The sequence below is a fragment of the Fusarium odoratissimum genome, assembly GCF_000260195.1.
Source record: "Fusarium odoratissimum NRRL 54006 unplaced genomic scaffold supercont1.25, whole genome shotgun sequence".
NCBI classification, from domain to species: Eukaryota; Fungi; Ascomycota; class Sordariomycetes; order Hypocreales; family Nectriaceae; genus Fusarium; species Fusarium odoratissimum.
The window spans coordinates 196,997-219,060 of NW_022158778.1; the positions used below are offsets into that span (position 1 = coordinate 196,997).

The 22,064-nt window shown below is 48.8% G+C and overlaps 6 protein-coding genes across 16 annotated transcripts; 2 read left to right on the forward strand and 4 right to left on the reverse strand.

Moving 5' to 3' along the window:
* Positions 1–2,484: 2,484 nt before the first annotated feature.
* On the reverse strand, positions 2,485–8,146 carry FOIG_12166 (uncharacterized protein). 4 transcript variants are annotated; one of them, XM_031212958.1, is made up of 4 exons: positions 7,214–8,146; positions 4,503–7,150; positions 3,731–4,451; positions 2,485–3,668 (listed from the first exon to the last, which is right to left on the reverse strand). In XM_031212958.1, exons 1-4 carry the CDS (start codon positions 7,449–7,451, stop codon positions 2,890–2,892), a joined length of 4,386 nt encoding a protein of 1,461 aa, XP_031057254.1. In that variant the 5' UTR covers positions 7,452–8,146; the 3' UTR covers positions 2,485–2,889. The 4 variants fall into 4 exon arrangements, with proteins under 4 accessions (XP_031057254.1, XP_031057252.1, XP_031057253.1 ...); XM_031212956.1 differs by having other exon boundaries at positions 4,503–8,139; XM_031212957.1 differs by having other exon boundaries at positions 3,731–7,150; positions 7,214–8,121.
* A 1,256-nt stretch (positions 8,147–9,402) lies between these two features.
* On the reverse strand, positions 9,403–14,635 carry FOIG_12167 (insulysin). Of its 3 annotated transcripts, XM_031212961.1 has the most exons (5): positions 13,790–14,635; positions 13,710–13,735; positions 12,772–13,606; positions 10,206–12,699; positions 9,494–10,149 (listed from the first exon to the last, which is right to left on the reverse strand). In XM_031212961.1, exons 3-5 carry the CDS (start codon positions 13,027–13,029, stop codon positions 9,830–9,832), a joined length of 3,072 nt encoding a protein of 1,023 aa, XP_031057257.1. In that variant the 5' UTR covers positions 13,030–13,606; positions 13,710–13,735; positions 13,790–14,635; the 3' UTR covers positions 9,494–9,829. The 3 variants fall into 3 exon arrangements, with proteins under 3 accessions (XP_031057256.1, XP_031057257.1, XP_031057255.1); XM_031212960.1 differs by having other exon boundaries at positions 9,403–10,149; positions 13,710–14,635; XM_031212959.1 differs by having other exon boundaries at positions 12,772–14,635.
* Positions 14,636–15,839: 1,204 nt separating this feature from the next.
* Positions 15,840–17,515, reverse strand: FOIG_12168 (uncharacterized protein). The gene is made up of 2 exons (XM_031212962.1): positions 16,817–17,515; positions 15,840–16,758 (listed from the first exon to the last, which is right to left on the reverse strand). Exons 1-2 carry the CDS (start codon positions 17,243–17,245, stop codon positions 16,387–16,389), a joined length of 801 nt encoding a protein of 266 aa, XP_031057258.1. The 5' UTR covers positions 17,246–17,515; the 3' UTR covers positions 15,840–16,386.
* FOIG_12169 (NADH dehydrogenase (ubiquinone) Fe-S protein 6) lies at positions 16,114–18,546 on the forward strand. Of its 4 annotated transcripts, XM_031212966.1 has the most exons (5): positions 16,129–16,356; positions 16,422–16,484; positions 16,552–17,918; positions 17,976–18,143; positions 18,198–18,546. In XM_031212966.1, the coding sequence occupies exons 3-5, from the start codon at positions 17,655–17,657 to the stop codon at positions 18,258–18,260; spliced, it is 495 nt and encodes a 164-aa protein (XP_031057262.1). In that variant the 5' UTR covers positions 16,129–16,356; positions 16,422–16,484; positions 16,552–17,654; the 3' UTR covers positions 18,261–18,546. The 4 variants fall into 4 exon arrangements, with proteins under 4 accessions (XP_031057260.1, XP_031057262.1, XP_031057261.1 ...); XM_031212964.1 differs by having other exon boundaries at positions 16,114–16,484; XM_031212965.1 differs by having other exon boundaries at positions 16,422–17,918.
* Positions 18,547–18,642: 96 nt separating this feature from the next.
* On the reverse strand, positions 18,643–21,648 carry FOIG_12170 (uncharacterized protein). The gene is made up of 3 exons (XM_031212967.1): positions 21,368–21,648; positions 20,000–21,304; positions 18,643–19,949 (listed from the first exon to the last, which is right to left on the reverse strand). The coding sequence occupies exons 2-3, from the start codon at positions 20,535–20,537 to the stop codon at positions 19,693–19,695; spliced, it is 795 nt and encodes a 264-aa protein (XP_031057263.1). The 5' UTR covers positions 20,538–21,304; positions 21,368–21,648; the 3' UTR covers positions 18,643–19,692.
* Positions 18,701–20,035, forward strand: FOIG_12171 (uncharacterized protein). Of its 3 annotated transcripts, XM_031212968.1 has the most exons (4): positions 18,720–19,105; positions 19,162–19,252; positions 19,302–19,389; positions 19,446–20,035. In XM_031212968.1, the coding sequence occupies exons 1-4, from the start codon at positions 18,745–18,747 to the stop codon at positions 19,539–19,541; spliced, it is 636 nt and encodes a 211-aa protein (XP_031057264.1). In that variant the 5' UTR covers positions 18,720–18,744; the 3' UTR covers positions 19,542–20,035. The 3 variants fall into 3 exon arrangements, with proteins under 3 accessions (XP_031057266.1, XP_031057265.1, XP_031057264.1); XM_031212970.1 differs by having other exon boundaries at positions 18,701–19,105; positions 19,162–19,389; XM_031212969.1 differs by having other exon boundaries at positions 18,701–19,105; positions 19,302–20,035.
* Positions 21,649–22,064: the final 416 nt, after the last annotated feature.

The following is a 22,064-nucleotide window of genomic DNA, read 5'->3' on the forward strand; positions in this document are numbered from 1 at the left end:
ATCTATAGGTAAGGTACCTACATTCACAGCATCTACCAGTCAACTCCACACTCAAGTCGACTTACTATCCCTTTTGGTTGACACAAACGAACGAACCAATATGACGTGATTTGACGGGAGCAGATCTGAGATCCAGATCTCGTCACCAGAGCCTCTTATCTTTTCGAGACCCTATCTACTCTCATCAGCAACGCCAACCTCCTCCGCCTTCATTCTTCTCAACTCTTCTTGTCTTGCTCGTTCATTCCCATCTCCATTGCCCCATTCCATCACCTGTCGCTTTCGCCATAGGCCATAGGCTCGCAGCCCCGCACCACACCGGCTCAAAACTCTCCCCGCCTCTAAGTGAAGCTACTGAGAGACGAGGTACGCAACAGCTACGCTTTAGGTATAGGATGGCTGTCGACAGTTACCCAGGCCATCGCGGTGCCATACGCAAAATGGAGCCATCTTCAGTTTGTTCCTAGACTCAATAGAACTTCCAACAACGGCAACCGACATCCAAATTCCCCGGTTCGCTCCAATGAATGATATAAAACAATAGATTGATGCCGCAAGAATTCCTTTCATCGACGCACACATACTTGAGCAGATGGTTTCCTCAATTGGCTCGAAAGAAGCCAAGACCTTCAGGGCAACGGCACATGGACTGCCCATTCATCGCTCCAGCTGGCTGCCAGATAACTGTAACCTGTAGTCCGTCTAGGGAATGATGGAGTACTCGGCTTCCATCTCTTTGTACGATACGCATGCTGTCTATCAAGCCTTTCCATACCGGTCATGGACCACAAGGGCAGCCACATAGACTCCTCATACGATCTGGTTACTGACTAAGGTACCTAGCTTTGGATCTGTCAAAGCCCTCCCACACATGACGCATTTCAAAGGCTCGATCTGCTGGTATTACAAAGACTCCACTTCGAGCCTCAAAACGAGGAAGACTCACATCTCCATATCCATCTCCACCCCAGAATCCCCGAACCGAGGCAAGAACCCACGCCTGCTGGGCGGCCTGTTTCTTAGACTTTGAAGTCACCCCACAGAGTCACCGAGACGGCGAGAGGTACCCTGGCTTTTGTGGGATCTTGCTCCTTCTGCGGTCATAACCTGATTCAAGTCCCGACTCTCGACACTTGTCTCCCTTGTTCCTGGCTGGTCCTTAAAGACGCCCTGGACCCGTTTTCGGTTCGACTTTTCTACTCTCCAACTAAAGAGTGGATGGCTTGGGCCCTATTGCGGTCGCCCTGGAGTCTCCGGTAGCCTGTGGTATAGGGTATTTGGCGTCCGTCATGTTTAGCTGACAATACCAACAATCTTGCGTTGCGTGTGAAGAAGTTACTTATTTCTTTTATCGCAAAGAATATGGGTCACGTAGTGGATATGTTGGATCTTGCCATTCTGCAATAGCCAAACTTTCAAATTCTCAATGTTGGTGGGCTCACCATCGCCAGTCATATGTCTATACGTTATCAGGTCTTAGTCTCGGTGTATGATGAGCTCTTCCCAAATATCATCTGACCACTGGTGGTGCCTCGATGCGTCAAATTACATCCTGTAGAGGCTCAAATCTTTAACGTGGTGGCTGGCTGAAGCTTGGGACTCCTCAAGCCTGTCAAGCTGAATCCTGTGGAGAACCGAATAGCCTGGATGCAACCACGAGATGGATTTCGAGATGTCGATCGCGAAGCAATTATCTACTTCTATTTCGTCACTTGTGTCAACCATCAAGCCATTCTTTAGTTGCCAACCCCTCAGGAGGTATAGTGAGAACATATCAAACGCCCTCAATCTAGCGGCCGCTGTGCTGGCTGTCAAATCCAGCCCGCCCAAGTGGAGTGTGGAGTGAGGAAGGGCATCGCCCCGGCTCCCATTTGATGGGTAGGTTGATTATCGAGGACTTGCTCCGAACTTGAAGAGTACATTAGGTCTCGGGTTTGTCCCATACGCCGCACCACTGCTGCGAACTAACTGTATCTAATCAGTTGCGCAAGTGACTCTTCCATATGGTGTTTCCTGCTTCAGAAGATAGTCTTCAACTGCGATGCTTTCCAACCGAACTTCATCTCCTGAAACGCGGGGTTTAACGTCTCGCAATTTCTTTCTCGTGCTCAGTCCCCAAATACAACAAGCGTGCTGAGGTGGATGCTCAAAACCAGGGTCCACGAGCGGGAAACCTTGTTGATGCCATTCTGCCCCCAGCGTCGAGATACAACGATCCAGCCTTGAATGACAAGCTACAGATTACGTATTGAAGGTCGCGTTATGCTCTTGCAACCGACAGATAATTAGTGAGTTTACCGTGCTTGTAGAATGTTATACTTTGCGTCTCTCTTGTGTGTCCTGGCTACAGGGAACAGGGGTTTCGGAAAACTTATAAACGCTTCGCGACACTGAAATATTTAAGGGTATCTTATAACATGGAATTTGAACAGAGATAAGCACATCCTTAGTAGCTTGCGCCGTTCGTCCGAGCAAGCCCTGAAGCTGGCGAGGGCAGTGAAGCAAATCACATTGTGTATCACCAGTCATATGAGATGAGAGTAAGAATGTCTATCATTTATGGCTACTGCTTGAACTTCACACGTATAGACAAGACATCCTCTGTTTTGACTTCGTCAAGTCCATTCAACTGAACATGCTTGATGCTAAATAAAACCCAACGCCGTTTTCTACCCTTCAACCCTATGCGAGATGGGCGGCGATATGTACCATCTATTTCTCTCGCCGCCTCTTTCTATCTACCTCTCCCCCATCAACTTCAACATGCCCCTCACAAGTTGGGCCGTCCCGGGTCATCATCTCATGCACTTTTAGCCGTTTTCTCGTATATCGTCTACCATATGTCATCATGACTCTGGGCCGCTTGTTGCCCGACTTTGGACAGCCGTCCTACTCGGCCTTGATTCCCTTCTCATTTTCAAGATGGATCTCGGCCACCTCGTTCGAATCCCTGTCGCTCCCTGCCGCGGTTCGCACATCGATCACATCCTTGCGGTCCCATGTAGACTTCTGGGTGTCTGTAAGAATCGTCGTTTGAGGAGCGGCAGGCTCGGATTCGCCCTCAGCGGGGTCCTGTCCTGTCATGATTGTGTCGTGATCATCAAACTGGCTGAGGCCACGCTCATCAGCTGAAGAGTCTAGCTGGACATCATCAGAACCAATGTCGGCACCTGTAGAGTCTTCGGCACCGCTATCTCCCAGGCCCTCGAAGTTCCAACCCTGGACGAGGTTGAGTGACTTGTTGTCCAGGCGCTGGTAGCTTCCATTGATATCTACACCCTCGTCCTCGACGGTACTGTGGATGCTCTCTATTCGGTTAGCTCCATCGTAGGGTGGGAGATCTTCGTCTTCGTCGTCTGGTCCAGCTAAAGAGGTGACGGTGATTCTATCCGAACCACGACCGCCGAGATGGCGAGTTGCTGCGGCTCCGATCCCAGCGCTCGACAACCCATTCAGGGAGGAACCCTCGCCGAGACGCTGACCTTCCCCCACCTCGCCTTCTTCTTCTTCTTCCTCTTCAGAGTTTTCTTCGCTGTTCTTGTATTTCTCAGAGATGACTCCGAACCGCGATCCGCCTAAAGGGGTACTCGAGCGGCGACGGTAAAACAATAGGTATGCAGCTGATGTAATGCATGTCGAAGGGTCAGACACAGGGCTTGCAGACGAATCTGTAGGGCTTGTCAGCGTCTTGGAGCCACGGGTAGGGGCTCAGAGAGATATAGCAACTCACCATTGTAGTTATACCATCGCCCATCGACAAAGTTCTTGGCGTAGGCGGTGTAATGACCTCCACCGAGACCTCCGTAATGATCATCAACAGCAATCAAATCATAAATCTCATCCTTGCCATCCTCTTTTTGAATGACTCTGGAAGTAAGGTCGAGACCCTCAATAGGAAAGTCAACCATGACGTCCAACTTGTCGCGGCGCCATCCAGAGTTGCTAAAGCGCTTCAGATGCGCGACAAGAATATCTGGCGATTTCCACAGGTCGAACTTCTTGCTGGCTCGCCGATGCTCTTTGCAGCGGGGGCAATACCACATATCTTGTTCGGAGAGGACTTCGGCTCTCTCAAACTCATCCAGACATTCTTCGAGACTGATGCCTCGTGTACGACGATGGTGTCTTCTTCTCTGAGCAATCTTGAGGGCAGGGTCCGTGAGCGTTTCCAGATCAATAAATGTTGGAGCTCCTTGTTCATCAGCAAGGATCTTTGCAGCGCCACCAAACACTTTCTCCCAAGCATCCTCGTTCCAGTCTACGACAATGCCTTCGCCCAGACGAATCAGAGGTCCACCATCAGCAACAGCAGGAGGTTGAGGCTGGGGCTTGACAGAAGCGGCCTTGTGTTTCTTGTTCTGCATACGTTCTCGGCGCTTGTTGGCTTTCTTGTTGGATTTCTGGCCCTTGAGCTTGCGTCCTTTTACCTTTGAGGGACGTCCATTGAATTTCTGTTTTGTATAAGCGCTGGGACTGTTAGATAGACTGATAGAAAGACCTACTCGTGGAGCTTCTTGAACTTCTTCCTCACTGGACTCTTCCACCATTCTAGTTTGCGTCGTCTCTGCCTTGATACTCTCGTCGTTGCTGCTTGCATCTTCATTAGAAGGCGTGCTGCTTTCGTCGTCGCGACTGGCGGTATCGTCATCCTCGGGTGACGGCTGAGGGATGCGATCCGACAACTTAGGGAGTAGTTGATGGTGATCGACGTTAGACCAGCCCGTTGGCACATCGCCAGAGTAGGCTTTGTCTGTGAAGTAGCAAAGGTCGAAAAGGTTTTGCAGTTCAGGTTCAAGGAAGCTATCTGGGTCGATAAACTTGGGTCGGCTCTTGTTGAATCGCTTCAGAATCTGTGGCTGATGGGGGAGAGCCTCGCTGGTGTCCTTCATATGCACATCTACAATGTCATCCTCACCTTCAACCGAGTTGGCAACAACCTTACTATCGCCAGACGAGTCGGCATCCGAAGCAACCACCTCTCCGTCAGCGTTATCAGAGTTCTCCTCCGGGCCGTTTCTGAGCTTGGACCAAGTTGAGAAGTTCGAGATCTTCTCCAGGATCTTGCGTCGAATGAGGTCAATGTCGGAAGCTTCTTCCTTGGTGAAGCAGATGAAGCTTGGGGGAGCCACACCATCCCGAGCACGACCATAGTTCGATGGGATGCGGTGAAATACGGGTACCACTATCCTCTCATACCGCGGGTCATTCCAGGGAGCTTCGAGAGGAGTGTCGATATCCAGCATGGAGCGTGGCTTGCTCGCTTTATGTGGCCAGTTGGTAGGGACAGCATCCAACTCGTGGAAGGTTGCGAGATCATTTTTCGCGATTTCTTCGCTAACATCTAGGTTATTGTCGTAAATCTTGAAGAAACGATCCTTGTACTCTTCTCCTCCTATCAATCGCTCCACAGGTACACCTGTCCGGGCGGAGAGGAACTGCTTGAGCTGTTCAATCGCGCTGTGCTTGGGCAGTTCGACCTCAAACATGACCGGCACATCGTTGAGGGGCAAGAATTTGACCTTGGCCATCCATACGTCCTCGACAGGAATAGGAAGGGTCAGATTATTGAAAGGATCGAACGTGATGCTGATCTTGCCACACTCAGGACATTTGAGTGTTGACTTATACAAACCTGTGAAGAGGTCGGCAATAACTGAGTCGTCCCGGAGGCGTGTTATGTCCCAGACCTTGTCTGCCATTTCCTTGATAGCTTCCGGATTGTTGATCATGTCGTCGGTGGAGTCAGGCTTCTCGATATAAGGTTTCTTCTTCACTCGGCTCAGGTCTTCCTGAAGAGCATCCAAGAGAAATCCAAGGAATTCTTGCGAGTCCTGCTGCCCATATCCAGAGAAAGTCGACCGGCAACGGCCGATCGTATTCTTGAAGTCTCGAGGAGTCACAGAGCCCCTGCCCTCCGTATATATCTCCTTCAGAAGATTTCCATACGTTATAGCAACTTTCCCGTTGTATCCCAGGAGGTTAGTCTTATTGACCTCATCAAGATACTCATTGGTCAAGAAGTACTTGGTCAACTCCTCAACGCTTCGTACGCACTGAAGTGCAGAGTTCATATAACATGTATTTCCTAGGTTCTGCAAACCAACGACGCCAATGCTCCGACCTGGCTTCTTTCCCGTTCGGCCGCGTGTTAATGGGCCACCGGGGGCGGGACTGCTTCGACCGCTCGCATTAGAAGAGGCCAGGCCACTTCTGGTGGGGATGGCCAATCCATTTGGAGGAGTTTTCCCTGTGTAGTTGCTAACCCAGAAGGAGTCGATGGCCTCATCGATGACCAGAGTTTGATCTGCCACGAGATCGAACATGGTCAAGTTTGAACTGCCGTTGAATTTGGGGTCAATGGTCCTGTCTTCCAGCTTACATTTGACCCTTTGATCACGGACTTGAGAAAACGAAACATTGTCGAGGAGAAGTTTCGACCATGTGTCTGTAGAGCTAGCTCCGTTGTGTGTTCGACCTGGGGAATCCGGAGGCGTGAGGGCTCGTGAGGGCTCTGAGGGGCCAGAAACCTGCTGGACTTGAGGTACCATGAACAATCGAATTTTGCGGTCTAGCGGTACACCGGTGGCTGTCTTAATCTCCTTGACAAATGTCTGTGCATGGTATTTGCGACTTCTGACGAACTTGTAAGGAGGAGGGTTTTTGGCCTTGAGGGACTGCTCGATGGGAAGCGGGCTAATTTCAGACCATAAACGGTGAACAGTAAAAACTGGAGGGTGGAACTCGAACTGAATGACAGGCTCTTCGCCGGGTTCAGCAGTGTTGATAGCAGCACGAATAATGGCTTCTTGACCGTTCTTGATACCATACCAGTCGACAACCATCTTCCAAGCATCCTCTGGGAAGAGTGTGAATTCATTCTCGTTAGTTCCTTGCTTTAGACGAATGTATTCTTTGCCGGTAGGTTCTGTAACGACTTCTTCAATGATATCCGAGTTGTCAACAGGGCCGAGAAGGTCCGATGTGGAATCTCCCTCCTTGCTGTCCTTGGAGCCGCCGCGCAATGAGAGTGCTTTTTGAACCCAGGTATTGGAGACGAGATAGGCCTTGTCTCCTTCCTTCACTTGCGCCTCCTGATAGGCTTTCAAGAGAGTCTCTATGATCTTGATCTGTTCTTGCAGCGAAGGAATTGCTATGAGACCAGAATTAGCGACGGATTGCGGTACTTGCAAATTGGAAACATGGTGAGCCTTACGCTGCGCAGGAAAAGCATCAGTGGCTGAGTTTGCCGTAGGCTCAGGCGCTTCAACGCTCATATCACGAGGCAGCGATTCGGGGGCCAGCTGTGAGGCTCCCTCGATAGATTCATTGGCTTGTGATGTACCCATGTCGACATCGCGGGTCCTATCCGCATCGTTTTCGGGATCCATACTGGAAGCACGTCGTTTCAAAGGCGATGAGGAGCGTTGGGGCAGGTCGGCATCGCCATTCATGATAGCTCGGTGAGAGAGACGCAAGGGAGACTGGCTTCTGGCCAAAGCCAAAGTCGGGGCCGGGCCAGTCTCGTCGCCGCCACGATCACTCTCAATGGAAAGATCGGCGTAGGCAGATGCACAGGGGCTCGAGGCAGCGGATGAAGCGTAATCGGCCGAGACGAGAGAACTTGTCTGATGCTGGAGACGCGGGGGGAGGCTCGAGGCGGGTTGTGAGTCGGCCCGGAGGAACGAGTTCGAGTTGGAGGCCACAGAGGCGGAGAAGGAGAGAGCGGGATCGTCGTCGACTTCGCAAGAGGGTAGGACTGAGTCAGGAGAGGGCGACGACGAATCAATCGAGTCTAGAGGTAGATCGCTTCGCAAGAGCTTTCTCTTCTTTGAGGACGACGTCTTGAAGGCGAGCTGCCCGGGCAGCTCGGGGGGTCTGGGTATGAGTAGGAGGGGCGAAGGCGGAGGCGGAGGCGGAAGACGAAGTCTATGTTCCTATCCTTAAAGTCAAACGAGTTTTGAGGGCAAATAAGTAGTCGACGTAGACCGGAAATATGAGTATAAATCTGGTGGTGGCCAAGGCACGAGTAAGGACAACAGTCTTGCTGCATTTACTCTGAATCAGGACAGGTCCAAACCAATAGAGCCTGGCCGTGTAAGAGTTTGGATAGGTTCTTTTTTTTCTTTCACAGAGGAAGGCGGGGGGGGGGGGGGGGGTTGAACAGGTTCTATAATTTTTTTTTATGATGGCATTGGGGCTCTGACCGCTGAGAACGACCTACAGTGTGGGGCGACCATTGACTCGAGTTTTACGATGGATGGATTCGTAGGTAGAGGTAGCTGGGTGCCCTGACACTGGAAAGTTCAAGTACATTTAGGCAGCGATAATGATGAATCAAGATGAGATCCGAGCTTATATATGTCATTAAGATAATTATGGCCTGGGTAAACCATTCACATATACACATACTTAGGTCCCTAGATGATATACATTAGTACATAACGACAAAGTCTGAACTTCGCCATCGAATATTGACTTGATAGTGGATCACTAAATCGCAAAATAACTCCTCTGAGTGGATAGGATCTTTGCTTGCATTTATTTTAGGTTCTCTGGCTGAGGTGATTCCATTCCCCCACACTCACATCACAAGCCCGCTAATCACCCAGGGTTGACCGCTAGGTTTGGGGCCTGTGCTTAAAGTGTCCTTGGAGTAAATTAACGTTGGATTGGATCTTTGGTTGTTTCACCCACCTTACTTATAATAAGAGCTTTCCCAATTGAAGGGCTTTTCCAATGAGCCCAGGATGGTTGAAGCTGAAACTACCTAATAATCTAACAACTCTTACAACTTGTTTCCGTTTATCGTGACCCATGAATGAGTGGCCTCGAAGCTGCAAGAGTTAAACCACATCCATCCATGCTAGGAGCCCTTGCATGTCTTCAAAAGGTCACTTGCTCCTTTGTTTGCAAGACTAATATAGTAAAACTGGTCTATAATAATATAAAAAACATAAGGGGCGTATTATTATAATATATATTATTAGTATTGTTTATAAAAATAAGGCCTTTAAAATCAAGGAAAAATCATTGTATAAAGAAGTTACTTTTATATTAATATATATAAAAAGGGGAAAAAGGTACTTAGGGGGGGCATAAAGTAGGGCACTATAATACATAAGACCATTACCGACCAGTTTTCCTGTAGGTCGAAATCTAAATACATACAACTGCATGTTCCCCTTATAAGTCATTCACTTGCTTCCCGACCTTTTCTGATCTGCTGTTTCACAACTTATGCGTAGCTCAAACTACCCCTTGCAGTCCACGCTTCCAAAATTGTTCGTATGAGCGCTTGCATCTGGACGATGATGACACTTGACGGTCAACACGGCCCTGCCTGTCTCCTGTCCTTTTGCCCAAGTGCAATGCTTTGATTTACAACTGTTACTGTAGAAAACAGTGCTGAAGTGCGAAAAACTGCTGGTTCTTCTGTATTTAGTCACGAACCTGAGCTTTGTACGCGACCTGTATCAGCTTTCATGGCTGACTGGGAGCGTAAAACATCATAGCTACTAATGTGGATACTCCATCGCAATGGCCAATAGTATCATCACCAAGTCACATCTCATTTTGTGTCTCAACAAAGGCTACCCCAGAACGATCGACCGCTGTTATAGTCATGTACAAAACTGACTGGCTAAAACGAGTTTCCAAATACCAGTATGCATTTACAAGCATCTGATTCCTGCTGTCCAGTGTCTTCTCCCCTCTACCATTCAATGTCAATGTATCGCGCCTCTGTCTAGATGTACCCCCCACCCCCCAACTTGGCTTTTCAAGAACATAAAGTCGTTAACCCAGAGAATTCCAAGACCCAACATAACCTCTACAACTTTGCATCCGTATCCTCATACTCGTTAATGTCCTTGACGGGTCTGGCCCCTGAACTTGCGGTAAGACCGGCCTTGTAAAGCCTGACATCAGTGATTTCCTCGGCCGTCTTTACAGCATCCCCAGGGGAGGGCTCCTCGTCGGCCTTCTTCTGAGCCTCTTCCTGTCGCTTATCGACCCCTTCAGCCTTACCTTGAGCCTGAAGATGAATTGATAACCGTGCCCTGTGGCTGGAGGCAGGGTTGAGGCGCTGGTTGAAGAACTCGATGACCTCGGGTTTGGTCAGGAGCTTAATCTGTGCGGCATCGCGCTGGGCTATCAAAAATGTCAGTAGATGTTCACCACATAAAGCATGCCCTTTGTTAACTTACCAAGCTCGAAGTCGTAGTATTCGTTCGTGATCTGGTTCCAATGACGAGTGGACTCCTGGTCCAGGTTTCTGAGCTTCTCTAAACGCCGGACGATCAGACTCCGCTTGTGGCCCTCGAATTCTGTCTCGCTCATCTTCTCCAGAGTGTCTGCATATCTCATGAGGAAGGCCTCGATACGCGAGTCAAGAAACTCTGGTGTCATTTCACTCTGGATGAGGAAGCGGAAACCATAAGTCGTCGAGAAAGCTCGAGGTCCACTGAAAACGATGTAGCCGAGTTGCTCCTTAGTCCGGAGCTGATCAAAGGCTGGCTCATGGAGCATCTGGTCCAAAAGGAGAGTCTTGGTTCGAATGTCGCGATCTTCTCTGCTACCGACATAAAACCAAGTCTCGACGCAGTGGTTAACATTGGCAGGATCCTTGAGGGTCTTTCTGAAAACGTAGTTGGAACCTTTGGTCAGAATGAGTGACCGCAGGATAGGCCACTGGGCCTTGGGCAAAACCCGTGGCATCAGGATGGACTCGACCATATCGGTTGCTTTGAGAGCATCCTCCTTGTACATGTTACCATGTACGTACACTTCGATGAAAACCTGACCAAGCATCTGCTTCTGGAACAGCCTGACACCTTCCAATGTGACACTTGGAAGCTCCGCTGCGAGCTCCTCTACAATAAAGTCCCGTTCGGGGGCATTGAGCCAATTGGTGTAATCGCCAACTTGGTGGTAGGATGATTGCAGCTGCCAGTTGCTGTATCCTCGGATCAAGCGCTCCCTGACAATCTCAAAACGATCTTCCTTGATATCCAGGTCTCGCATTGTTGTGACGACTTGTTCCAAGAGCACAGGCAGCTTATCATTATAGCCGCTAACGTCCAAGAACAGGCCGCGCGAATCGAGACTGACGTTGTACTGCAAGCCAGCCAGCTCCGCGTCGTACGAGTACTCCTCGAGTGCATCACGGACGAGGTCTGAGAACAGTCGAGCCTTGACGTTGTTTTCTGCCGAAGCATATATAAGTGGTGTCTTCAAGCTGACAATAACATTGGCGCGAGGAACCCAGAAGGTATCATCCTTCTTCCACCATGTCCTGGCAATGCTATCATTGCGAAGAACCCGGGGGTTCAGTGCCGGCTCGGCCACCTCCTTCTTCTCGACCTCGAGCTTGTTGGGAATAAACTGGTTCTTGTGAGGCAGGTGAAGGGCAGGCAGTCGATCTTTGGGAGAGACTGCAAAAGCTTTCTTGCACTCCTCCATAAGATCTTCGGGGATCTTTTCATGTCGATATTCAGTTCCGTACCACTTTTCCTTCTGGTCCCAGTTGCCAGGATAATTGCGTGATACAATGACCATGCGGAAGTTATCCGGGCGAATCGTGGCAAGGGCTTTTTCGATCTCATCAGGAGCAAATTCTCGGAGACGGCTGTGCCCACTGAGCAACCATTCCCGAGGAAGAGGCTTTTGCATGACCGAGCTGATTCGGCTGGTAAAGCGACTGGCAGGCGTCTTCTGCTTGAACTTGAAATCGACATCAGCCATTCCCTTCTGCTCTTGAAATATCCACTCCTGGGGTGGGCTCTCACGCAGGAGAGTGATGTACTGGAAAAAGATCTTGACGATTTCAGGGTAGTTCTTAAGACCTTCTTCCGTCAAGCGAACCTGTACATCGAAGATACCAGGAGTCCCAGGGCAAACAGGGTAGGCGCCGGCACTAAGACCATTTGCCCAACCCTTGGACTTGATATATGACATGATACTTCCAGGGCCCTCATGCCCGATGAGATGACTAATATATCGGCTAGGTTGAGTAGCAAACATAAACTCCTCATCGATGAAGGGGAAATACAGGTTAAGCTCTCTGGAGTCCATGACGGGCTTCGCGAAACACTGCATACCGAGATCGGTTTCCCTGAAAGGAAGTTCGCCTGGCCATCTGTTTGGTGGAAGCTTTTTGTTGACGACAGGAGAGAACAACTCGGCAACCCATTTCTGAAGCACGTCAAGCGGTTCTCTACCCAGAACAACCAGCTTCATGCGGTTTGCCGAGTAGTGTCTGGCGTGGAACTCGATAAACTTGTCCCTCACATTAATTCCACGTGCCTCAGGAAGTGTCTTGAGAACCTCAAAATTGCCGGTTGAGAAGTGACAGAACGGGTGGTTAGGGTTGGATAGAGACTTCTCTAGCTGATGAAGCCTCCATGTGTCATTTTGAAGATTCTTTTTATTTTCTGAATCAACAGCTTTCAGCTCTCGGTCCAGGGTCTCGGGTAGAAAGAGCGGTTCAATAAAGAACTGAGCGAATCGATCCAGGGCCTCGCGCAGAGGAGAAGGGTTGGTATCTGAAGGATCCTGGTCATTGTCCGGCTTGGCAGAAATATCGAAAAAATAGTTCGTCGATGTTGGCCCAGTGTAAGCATTTGAGCTTCCTGAATTGGCGGAGAGGTATTGGCCGTATTCGTTCTCAATTGGGAATTTCTTGGTGCCCATGAAAAGAAGCTGTTGACAAGCAGAAATGTTAGTCCACTGTCTGTTTGTATGACATCACAAATGTTGAATTGGGGCACTTACATGTTCAACCGCATGGGCCATCCCGGGGATATCAGACTCGTCGCTGAAATTTCCCACATTGACATCCAGGGCAGCGCTGGCCTTATCGGTCTCGGGATCATGCACCAGGAGAGCCTCGAGCTCATTGCCAAGACGAATGACTCGATAGTCGCGGTCATCGAGGGAAGGCTTCTCGAGAGAGTCGGTAACAAGCGTCACCGGTATGGGAGCACCACCCGTCGCTGCGGAGGCATCTTCTTCATGCTGAGAGTGAGGCATTGTGTATGTTGCAAATGCAGATGCAAATGCAGGCGCAAAACCAAAGTCCTACACCGATACTGTCACCGACACCGACACCGACAGTGACACCGACACACACGGCACAAGTTGTATCCGGAAACCGGAGGAAGAAAACGGCCGTGAACTGTGGTAGGGCAGGTCGCCGATCGCAAGGGTTCGTACGAGTTGCGTGCTCAGGTACGAGAGTCGATTGGACAAAGTCGGCGCGTACAGGACAATAGACGCAGGACAATGGAACGAATGTGATCCAATTGATGTCGAGAATTAAGAAAATAATGCAGTACGGTAAGTATGACAATGGCAAAGCAGAAGTGACCTGGAAGTAAGGTACAGAACGGATACCGTCCCGTAGGTAAGGCTCCCACTGTAAGACAGTCCCTGGAGGCTACAGGGCAGGGCAGGGCAGGGCCGTGTCGCGGGGGAGTAGGTAAGGTACTTACTGAGGGGTGAGGGGTATGATGCCAGCAATGGAATGGATGGATACAGGGGCTAGATCTGAAAGATGCTGAAGCAGATGGGGAAGCTAGGATCCTAGACCTTGGAAAGGCAAGCTGGGCTGCAGACAATTAGTTACCTATGTCATGAAAAAGGTACCTGTGCTGGTTATATGTATGTAAACATCGCCTCGGGAGGGCTCTGCAAGGACATGGGGAGGTTACCTTAGCTTAGTTTCCTCACTTTCTAACTGACTAGGGTTAGAATATTGCTGGCGCAAACGGGGGATATTCTTGAGCCAGACCAGTCAGACTGTTGAATTGAGTTGAACTTTTGAATTGTGTCCTTCTATGACCGAACCACTTTGAAGGCGATGATTGAGCTTGTGGGGTGCGCCACTCGATATTGAGCACGCGCACAGCAGAATAAAGAAGCCAAGGGTCTGTGCAAAACCAGCGATCTACTGATGCCTGTGGAGCAGTGTTACCAGTAAAGATGGGTGAGCCTCCGTTGAGATGGCTGTCAGGGTAAGAAGAGAAGAAAAGAGAAGAGAAGGATACCGAGTTTTACCGATTCGGTAATGATGAAAGAGTTTCTCGGCGTGTACGGACCCTATCTCGAAATAGGATCAGTTTTCGAATGACCAATCCCGAATCCTTTTTGGAATCAAGGGTCTTGGCTGGTCCCTGATATCGAGGACGGACAAGAACAACCTTGTTGGGTGATGATGGCTTGCTTAGTAGCTCTGGAAGTTGACAAGGATAATGGATATTGAGACACGAACGTTCTGGACCCTGGACTCTTTGAGGGACACGACAGTTCTCAGTTGTCTTGCGGGTGCTAGATTTGAATAGATGCTAAAGGGAATGCCGGGGAGTTGATGCTGGGTAAGGTAGGTAGGTAGCCAAGTCCTTCCAGGCCTTTCTTCGTTTTTGTCCTTGCTAATGTGATGTGTTCAAAATGAGGTGGCTAAACAACTAAGCAACAATTCGTCAGCAAGGTGCTGTCTCTTCATCACGTATGATGAGCTTGGCCAGACAACAAAAGCCTCTGCCTATTAATAACCATCGTGGAATGCTGAGGCGGAGATGTGTGCGTGTATGAAGGAACAAAAGGAGGTGGCAGATAGGCAAATAAATCCGAGACGATGGTGTCAAAACGGGTATGGATGTTGTTCTTTTCTCCTTCGCACGTACGAATATCGAGAGAGCTGAACATGATCATTACTTACATACATGGGAATCAACACCAATGATATCAAAGCCTGAATAATACCCATATATCTAGGCATGTGCTTCCATGGTATAAGGTAGTACTTATTTCATGGTCAGTTTCTTGCAACGCTCCTCTCGGGGTTCTTATGCTGACATAGAAGCTCAGTGATTCGCGAACATGGGCTGAAATAAATAAGACTGTTCTCTTTCGTCTTCCAAATGCTCAATAAGTCGGATCTCTACTCTGTGGTATCAAAAACTGTGAATGGTGACCCCTGGTCGCGGCAGATCCTTAGGCGTCCGACCAATCCAATACATCAACTACCTTCCATTACCTAGAGTTCCGAAAGGTCCCTGTCGGGTTCCTGACTGGAATAGGACAGAAGTGATCAAGGGGAGGCAAGAAAACCTAGCATCTCTATCCTAAACGACAAAAAGACTTGAATAAATTTAGTATCATTTGGTGTAGATTTGATAGACCTTAGATTGAGTAATAATTTTTTTTTTTGCACTCTCGTTTAACATCAGAGGTTTTCTTGCTCCCTGGAGGCTATGAACAAAGAAGAGAAAAAACTCACGAGGAGTGCAGACTACTCCAACCTGTATGTATCTGTGAGGCGTCAAATAGAGCACCACCGTTGCCGCTAGAATTAGATATTGTTCCTTAGCTTCCGGATTCGTATGCTGCTTGCATATGTTGCTTCCTTTGATGAGTAACATGAAGCGGCCACCTTGCTGGTCAAATATTTGCCCAATTTCAACTTATGTTCAATGTCGTGCCGTCCAATAGGTCGGTAATTAATAAAGTATGGTGCTAAATGGGCCCAAATTCCCGGATGATATTTGGAATATATAAACGGATCTAAATTTTGTGTAAATTGGAAGAGATGAGATTGTACGGGTGAAATGAGAGGCTATTTATTATCCTTCTCGGCATCTCAATCACTTCCGTATCACCATCCACGGAGTTGTAAGCACAGCGCTACATATATCGATCGCTGTTCTGCTTGGGCAATTTGCCTAACATCACAGAAGTCCTGAGCCTCATCTCAAAGTTGCCAGTGCAACAGTGTTATTGGCTGTCTGTATACGTGATACTACGGCCTTAATTTGACATTAACACCAATTATCGGCTGATCAGTTGGTAGAGATTCTGAGTAGTATGGGTAAATAATGTCCATGTATGTACCATAGTGATTCACTGATTGTATACCGTAGTAATAGTGGCTGCATCTCATTGCAGTCTCAGGAGTATACATCACATACCTTGGGTGCACATGGTACAAGCTCAATGCAAGTCGCCCCTGTATCCCTTGTGTCCAACAAGCCCTTAATCACGAAAATCGGCAAATTATTATGGCTTTCCTGCCTTTGCTCAGGGGATGCACTTTAGTACCCATGAAGCTGCTGTCTAACAGTCGCTATTAAAGGGGTTTGCTCAGCATTTGCGATAATTGCTGTGCGATATACAATGCTAGAATCTTCGTTTTCCCACTTCCTTCACTTCTTAACCTTGTTGGCTTGCCCCCATTTCGCCTGGCCCCGGTATATAATGATGTGGGAATGGGCAAATAGGTAGCGTCCTCCTGTATATACCAAGGAGCTCCAGACTTGGGTCAGAGATGATGCAGAGTGTCAAATTCGCAGATGACATCAAGTAAATACATCCCCATGGACTTGATATGGTCTAATCATACATGTGCGCCATTTGACCCCTCTTAGGACAGTCGACAGCTTTGTGACCAGTCTGGTGGCACTTGTAGCAGGTCATGGCTTTTCCAGCAGGTGAGAACTGGCTCCCGCCTCCTGAGGAAATACCACCACCAGAGGATATTGATGTTGGCTTGCTTAGCTTCACCTCTTTTTTCTTCCTCTTATCCCGGAATTCTTTGGCTTTGGCACTCTCTGCAGTTGGCCGTGACCGGGAACGGGAGCGTGAACGGCTTGGGCTATCACTGGATGGCTTCCGCTTTTGTCCATGCGCCGGTGTATTTGCGTCGTCTGAGTCCTCATCTTCACTCTCGCTCTCGTTGTCTGATGTCTTCTGGGATTCTGGTTTCTGTCACGGTCAGTCAGCAGTCTTGGTCCTATCTATCACAGCATAGTGATCGACATGCCTGGTTCGCCGCCTTCTTGAAGCTATTTGTTGAAGTACGCCCGTTTCTCGGCACGTCCTCATTATCGCCTGAATCATTAGATGAATCCATATCACCATACCCAACATACACGACATTGAGAGGTGCTTTGGTCTGACTTGCAGCTTTTAACCCAGCAAATGGGTTGTCAAGAACCCAATGTGTGTCGGCCCCAACATGCTTCTCCAGGGCCTCTTGTCGTTTGGTTTCTTGTGCATCAAGAGCGGCTTTGATTGCAGCCTGGTCAATGTTCAGGTCAAGGCGACCCGCCGCTGGGGAATGTCCAGTCTTTCTTTTCTTGGATGAATGTGTTTCTGAATCCGGGGACGAGTTTTCTGAGGCCACTGCCCGTTGCATAAACTTCATAGTAAGAAGTCTCGAAGAGACTGCTCGTGGTGTTTCGGGCGCCATGATGAATGTTCGTGTCAACGATTATTATATTTGCGAAGACGCTTCGTAGGTGATGTAGTATAATTCGAGTGGGAAAAGCTCCGGTGGCGCAAACACGTGGAGAGGCTATAGCTACAGGGAAGAAAACGGCCCTGTGTATTAAGTTAATTCATGAAGATCGATTTACAAACTCTTGTAGTGATTCGATTACAAGAGGGCAAAAAAACCGTGTTTATCGCAAAACGCGATGTTCCTTACCCAGGCGCATTACCTCCGTCTAGAAGAACAAAAATATTTCGGTCGCGGATAAACCAGGGATCCGGGGCTGCAATCATCACCAGGCAAGTTCAATGCCTCACATCCACGGGAAGATCATTCAGCGCCGACACTGACGACTCGATCCGCACACCGGGAAATCGACGAATTTACAATGGCTACGTCTCAATTGAGAGCAATTGGAGTCTTTGCGCGCAGTGCGCGCCTCTCCCAGCGCGCCTTTACCACCTCCGCTCGGCAATTCGAGGCTGCTGTCTCTACCAAAACTAACGAGACTGCCCCCGCCCCCGTCAACGAGAACAAGCCTGTCGAGATCAACCAAGCTCCCAACCGCGTCGGTGTCTGGTCCCGTAGCCAGAGACCACGTTCTCAGGCCATGACCGGCCCCCGTTTCGAGCAGACCGACTTCGATCTTCAGGTACAACCGAGGCGAGGGAGCTAGGATGGAATATCAAATTAGCTAACTGTGTTATAGCCTCAACCCAAGGCCGCCATTGAGATGATTCACAAGCAACCCGTTACATGGACGCACGAGCGCATTGTTGCCTGCAATGGTGGTGGTGGTCCCGAGGGTCATCCCAGAGTCTTCATCAACACCGACAAGCCCGAGATTGCTGTTTGTGGCTACTGCGGCCTACCTTTCGTACGAAACACCCCTAGCAATTTATGCTTTGTCAATACTGATACTATATTTTAGGCCCACGAACACCACCGCACCCATCTCGAATCCCTCCCAGAGACTTCTTACCCTCTGTCATAATCAGCATCGAACGATAGGACCGGAAAGGGAGGGTTGCTATCTGGATCACTATCTAGACATGTGCTAGAGGCAAAAGGGGTCCGTGTACTGTGATGTTTCTGAATGGAGAACTCAAACTTCTGTATATACTCCGCGAATACAATGAAAGAACAAACCGACAGCTTTCCTAGTGCGGTCTTCATGTCTATTTGCTCTGATGGCATGTCAAAATCACCATCGATTCAACATGTTGTTAAGAACTATCACAAATATCCACTGAAGCGTTCGGATCCTGAATTATGCTGCTGTTTCACATTATCTAAATGAATGTGATGCTTGCCTACCTCCGGCGATAGTGTGTAAGGGAACTACCTAGAAGGGATTATAAATGGTGCGCTGTAATTGGCTAAAGAGGAGCTTGAAACAAACGGATAGAAAGAGACCCATAGAGTCCAACTCCGGCCCCACTATGACGGTTGTTTGCTTTCAAGCACGATTCTAAACTATGCCTCAGCTTCAAACATCACGTCTCAACTCTGCAACGACACCAGTGCTTCTCTGTTTACTACTTGTAATCTCTCTGTTCCCTGGTCTGTTTCACTATCTCTGGACACTGCCTTTTAGCCTTGTTGGATTATCAGGATCCCCTCAACCCCGCTCAACTGCCCCTCCAGTGATAGACCGTTCGACGGCAACAACCATGAGCTTTTTTCAGAAGCAATTCACCCTTCCTGCTAAGTCACGGGGATCATACCTCATAACTGATCAGGTTGTGTCTTCACTTCCCGAAATTCGGGATTACAAGGTCGGCCTTTTGAACCTTTTCGTTCAACACACGAGTTGTGCTTTGAGCTTGAACGAGAACTGTAAGCTGAATTATACGGGCCCGGAGAGCTCTTGATGCTGATATGAGAAAACTAAGGGGACTCTGATGTTCGAGAGGATATGAGCGATGCTCTTGACAGAATCGCGCCAGCTGAAGGACCCAAGGGAGAGGCTCTATACCGTCATGAGTGAGTGCTTTGCGTATAAGTCGCAAGAGGAGACATTGACAGCTGCCAGTGCCGAGGGCCCAGACGACATGCCTGCCCATATCAAGTCTGCACTCATTGGGGCGAGCGTTACTATTCCCATTAAGGATGGAAAGCTTGTAAGTGCCAGCCAATTTTTAACTCGGCCATAAGTGACTGATATCGCCATACCTAGGCTACAGGAACTTGGCAGGGAATCTGGTACCTTGAGTTCCGTGCCGCTCGCCACCAGAGACGGGTCGTTGCAACTATCCAGGGGGAAAAGGCTTGAGTGAGATGCACAGAAAAGTGGGACCTAGATGTATAGAAAAGGGAAAGAAAAGAGAAAACCTAGACTCGAGCTTTTACACGTCCTTCCTATACGAGCAAACAACCAAAAACGCCGAACACCATCGCCGTGTCTCCGCGGTCCTGTAGGGGGATCAGCTTGTTCCATTCTCCTCCTTCATGTCCGTATCGGCGCCTGCCAAGACTTTTGTGTATGGAACATAGCCCTCTGGCGCGGCAGACCCTGGTGTGGCAGCGACGACGTTGCCATTCTCGTCCACGAACTCAAAGTTGTATCGACTGAGAAGATGGGGAATTGCAGAAAGCTGTGGGCCGTATCGGGCAGTGTTGTCGTAGAGTTCGAATAGAGGAACGGCCAGAAGCTTCATGTTCTTGGGAACGCTTAGAACCTCTACGAAAAGAATAAGTATCTAGTTTCTCAATGATGATCGGTTGACCTACTTTGTTTGGGCAACTGAATAAAGTAGAGCTTCTTGCACTCTTTTGGCCTCGTCACATGCGCCGGGATAAACGGATACATGAACGTTTCGAAGTTAGGCCTCCACCACTGAGCAAGGCAGTCACCCACTTGCCAGTCACCAGCTTCCTCACCCTCTCCCAAGCGGCCGACAGGCGCCAGTCTCTCGTCCAGCCGCGACTTGAAGCCTTGAATCTCATCGTCTTCGGGGCGCAGGTAGTCTCCGGGGAGCTTGAAAAAGGCATTGGCGATTTGCAGCATCAGAATATGTGGGTGGTTGTGCTCGTGGCAGACGAGAATGCCTTCGCAAGTGCGGCGCATCCCATGTTCCGTGTAGTGTTCCTCGAGTCTCTTGAGACGAGCGATGACTGATGGGTCCTCTTCAGGCTGGGTTTCCTTGACTCCAAACGTGTAGTTCGACAGTGGGTAGAGCGTCACCTTTTCGGGTTGGTTACCATTGAAGGACAGGGGAATGACGGGCGGCTGTCCTGACTGAAGCGCATCGGGGGTTATTGTTGACATGGCTGCTATTCAGGCGCTACCAAGGGAGAAGTATTATATAGTCAAGTATCTCGAAGTCGCTCAAGGTATGATGCCGTCGTCGAGTCGAATGCAGTATTGGCTACTAGGGCATCTAGGTCGGTACCTGAGGAATTGCGGAGAGCTCAGGTCAGTCAGTGCTTGTAGAGCTCCAGGATTATTTACGGCAAAATATGTCCCAAGTTCCTAAACAAGAAGGCGGTGTAAGGTCGCCAGGAAGTGTTATAATATAGTATTTGCGATGGATGACAACCAATAAAACGTATTGAGGGACTCATAATCCGCTATTATGGTTTATGTAAAGCAATGAGTGTGCGAACTGATTAGAATATTATCCCACCTGAGTTGATACTACCTATGCATTGGTAACTGTGTGGCGTAGAAACCTGGTATTTCAAGCGAGTCGACATTCTGAATCGTTGTGAGAAGAAGCTTATTACATACAATTACGATCACCTATTAGGACAGAAACCGGGCTCAAGAACAACAAAATTGACGTGGCTAGTAATGTGAACGTTGTATATGTATGTCGAGTTGAATAGTAAAATACCTCTTTTAATGTTTTGATAAACTGGCTTCAAGATTAAGCGGTCGTCTGATGTACCTATACTTACCTATAGGAAATAAGGCTTTAACAAACCCGGAATGGGACCTGAGTCCACTGTGCGTTGACCTCAGCGCACCATTTTCTCATCTCTTTCCGAACCTTCATCGCTATGCTTGCAATGGACATCTTGTTATGATCCAGACTGACGGATTGTATAAAGGTTAGAGTTATGTCTCTGAGGAATATTGTATTTCCGTAGACCTGCCTTTTTAGGTAATGAGAGCAAGGATTCTTGGGACTAGCCTGAAGATGGCTCCTGTGCAACTGGCTGAGATTTCTGAGGGTGCTGTATAATCAAAGTTCCGAGTTGGATTCGATCGATCTTTTCACAGGAGAATTTTCATATAACATGACGAAACAGATAACTGCAGCTGATAGCTGGAGAGGTACCCGCACTGACTGTGACAAGGTGCAAGTCATGGGTGTTTGGATAACGGGGTTAACCGGCGGGGTTCTTTTTTTCCCAACATACCCAATCGAACTGGCCGAATGCTTCCAGGGCAGCAGGGGAAAGGTACTTATACATGTATTCAGGCGTGTCTTATGCTTGGATCAGATGTTGTGTAGAAAAGTGATCGTCGCAATAAGTGTCCGGAACCGGCCAGTCAGGACAAAGAATCGTTGTTTGGCTGAGCTACTATAACCTTAGATCAGAGCTGACGAAGTCAGAGAAGACCAACCAGTTCGTCCATTGAGTAAAACATATAACTAGCCGTCAATTGGCGAATTGCAGTAGGACGGATAGCAGTCGAATCATTCACTCATCTAATATCGTATCTATCCATCCATTCGTTTGATTCATCATGTTCTTTCTGGGCTGTCAAAATGTTGGAGACATAAGTAGGTAGAGATTGATCGAGACCCATTGTATGTCGAGTTTTAGAATGGTCTAGCCAGACTTA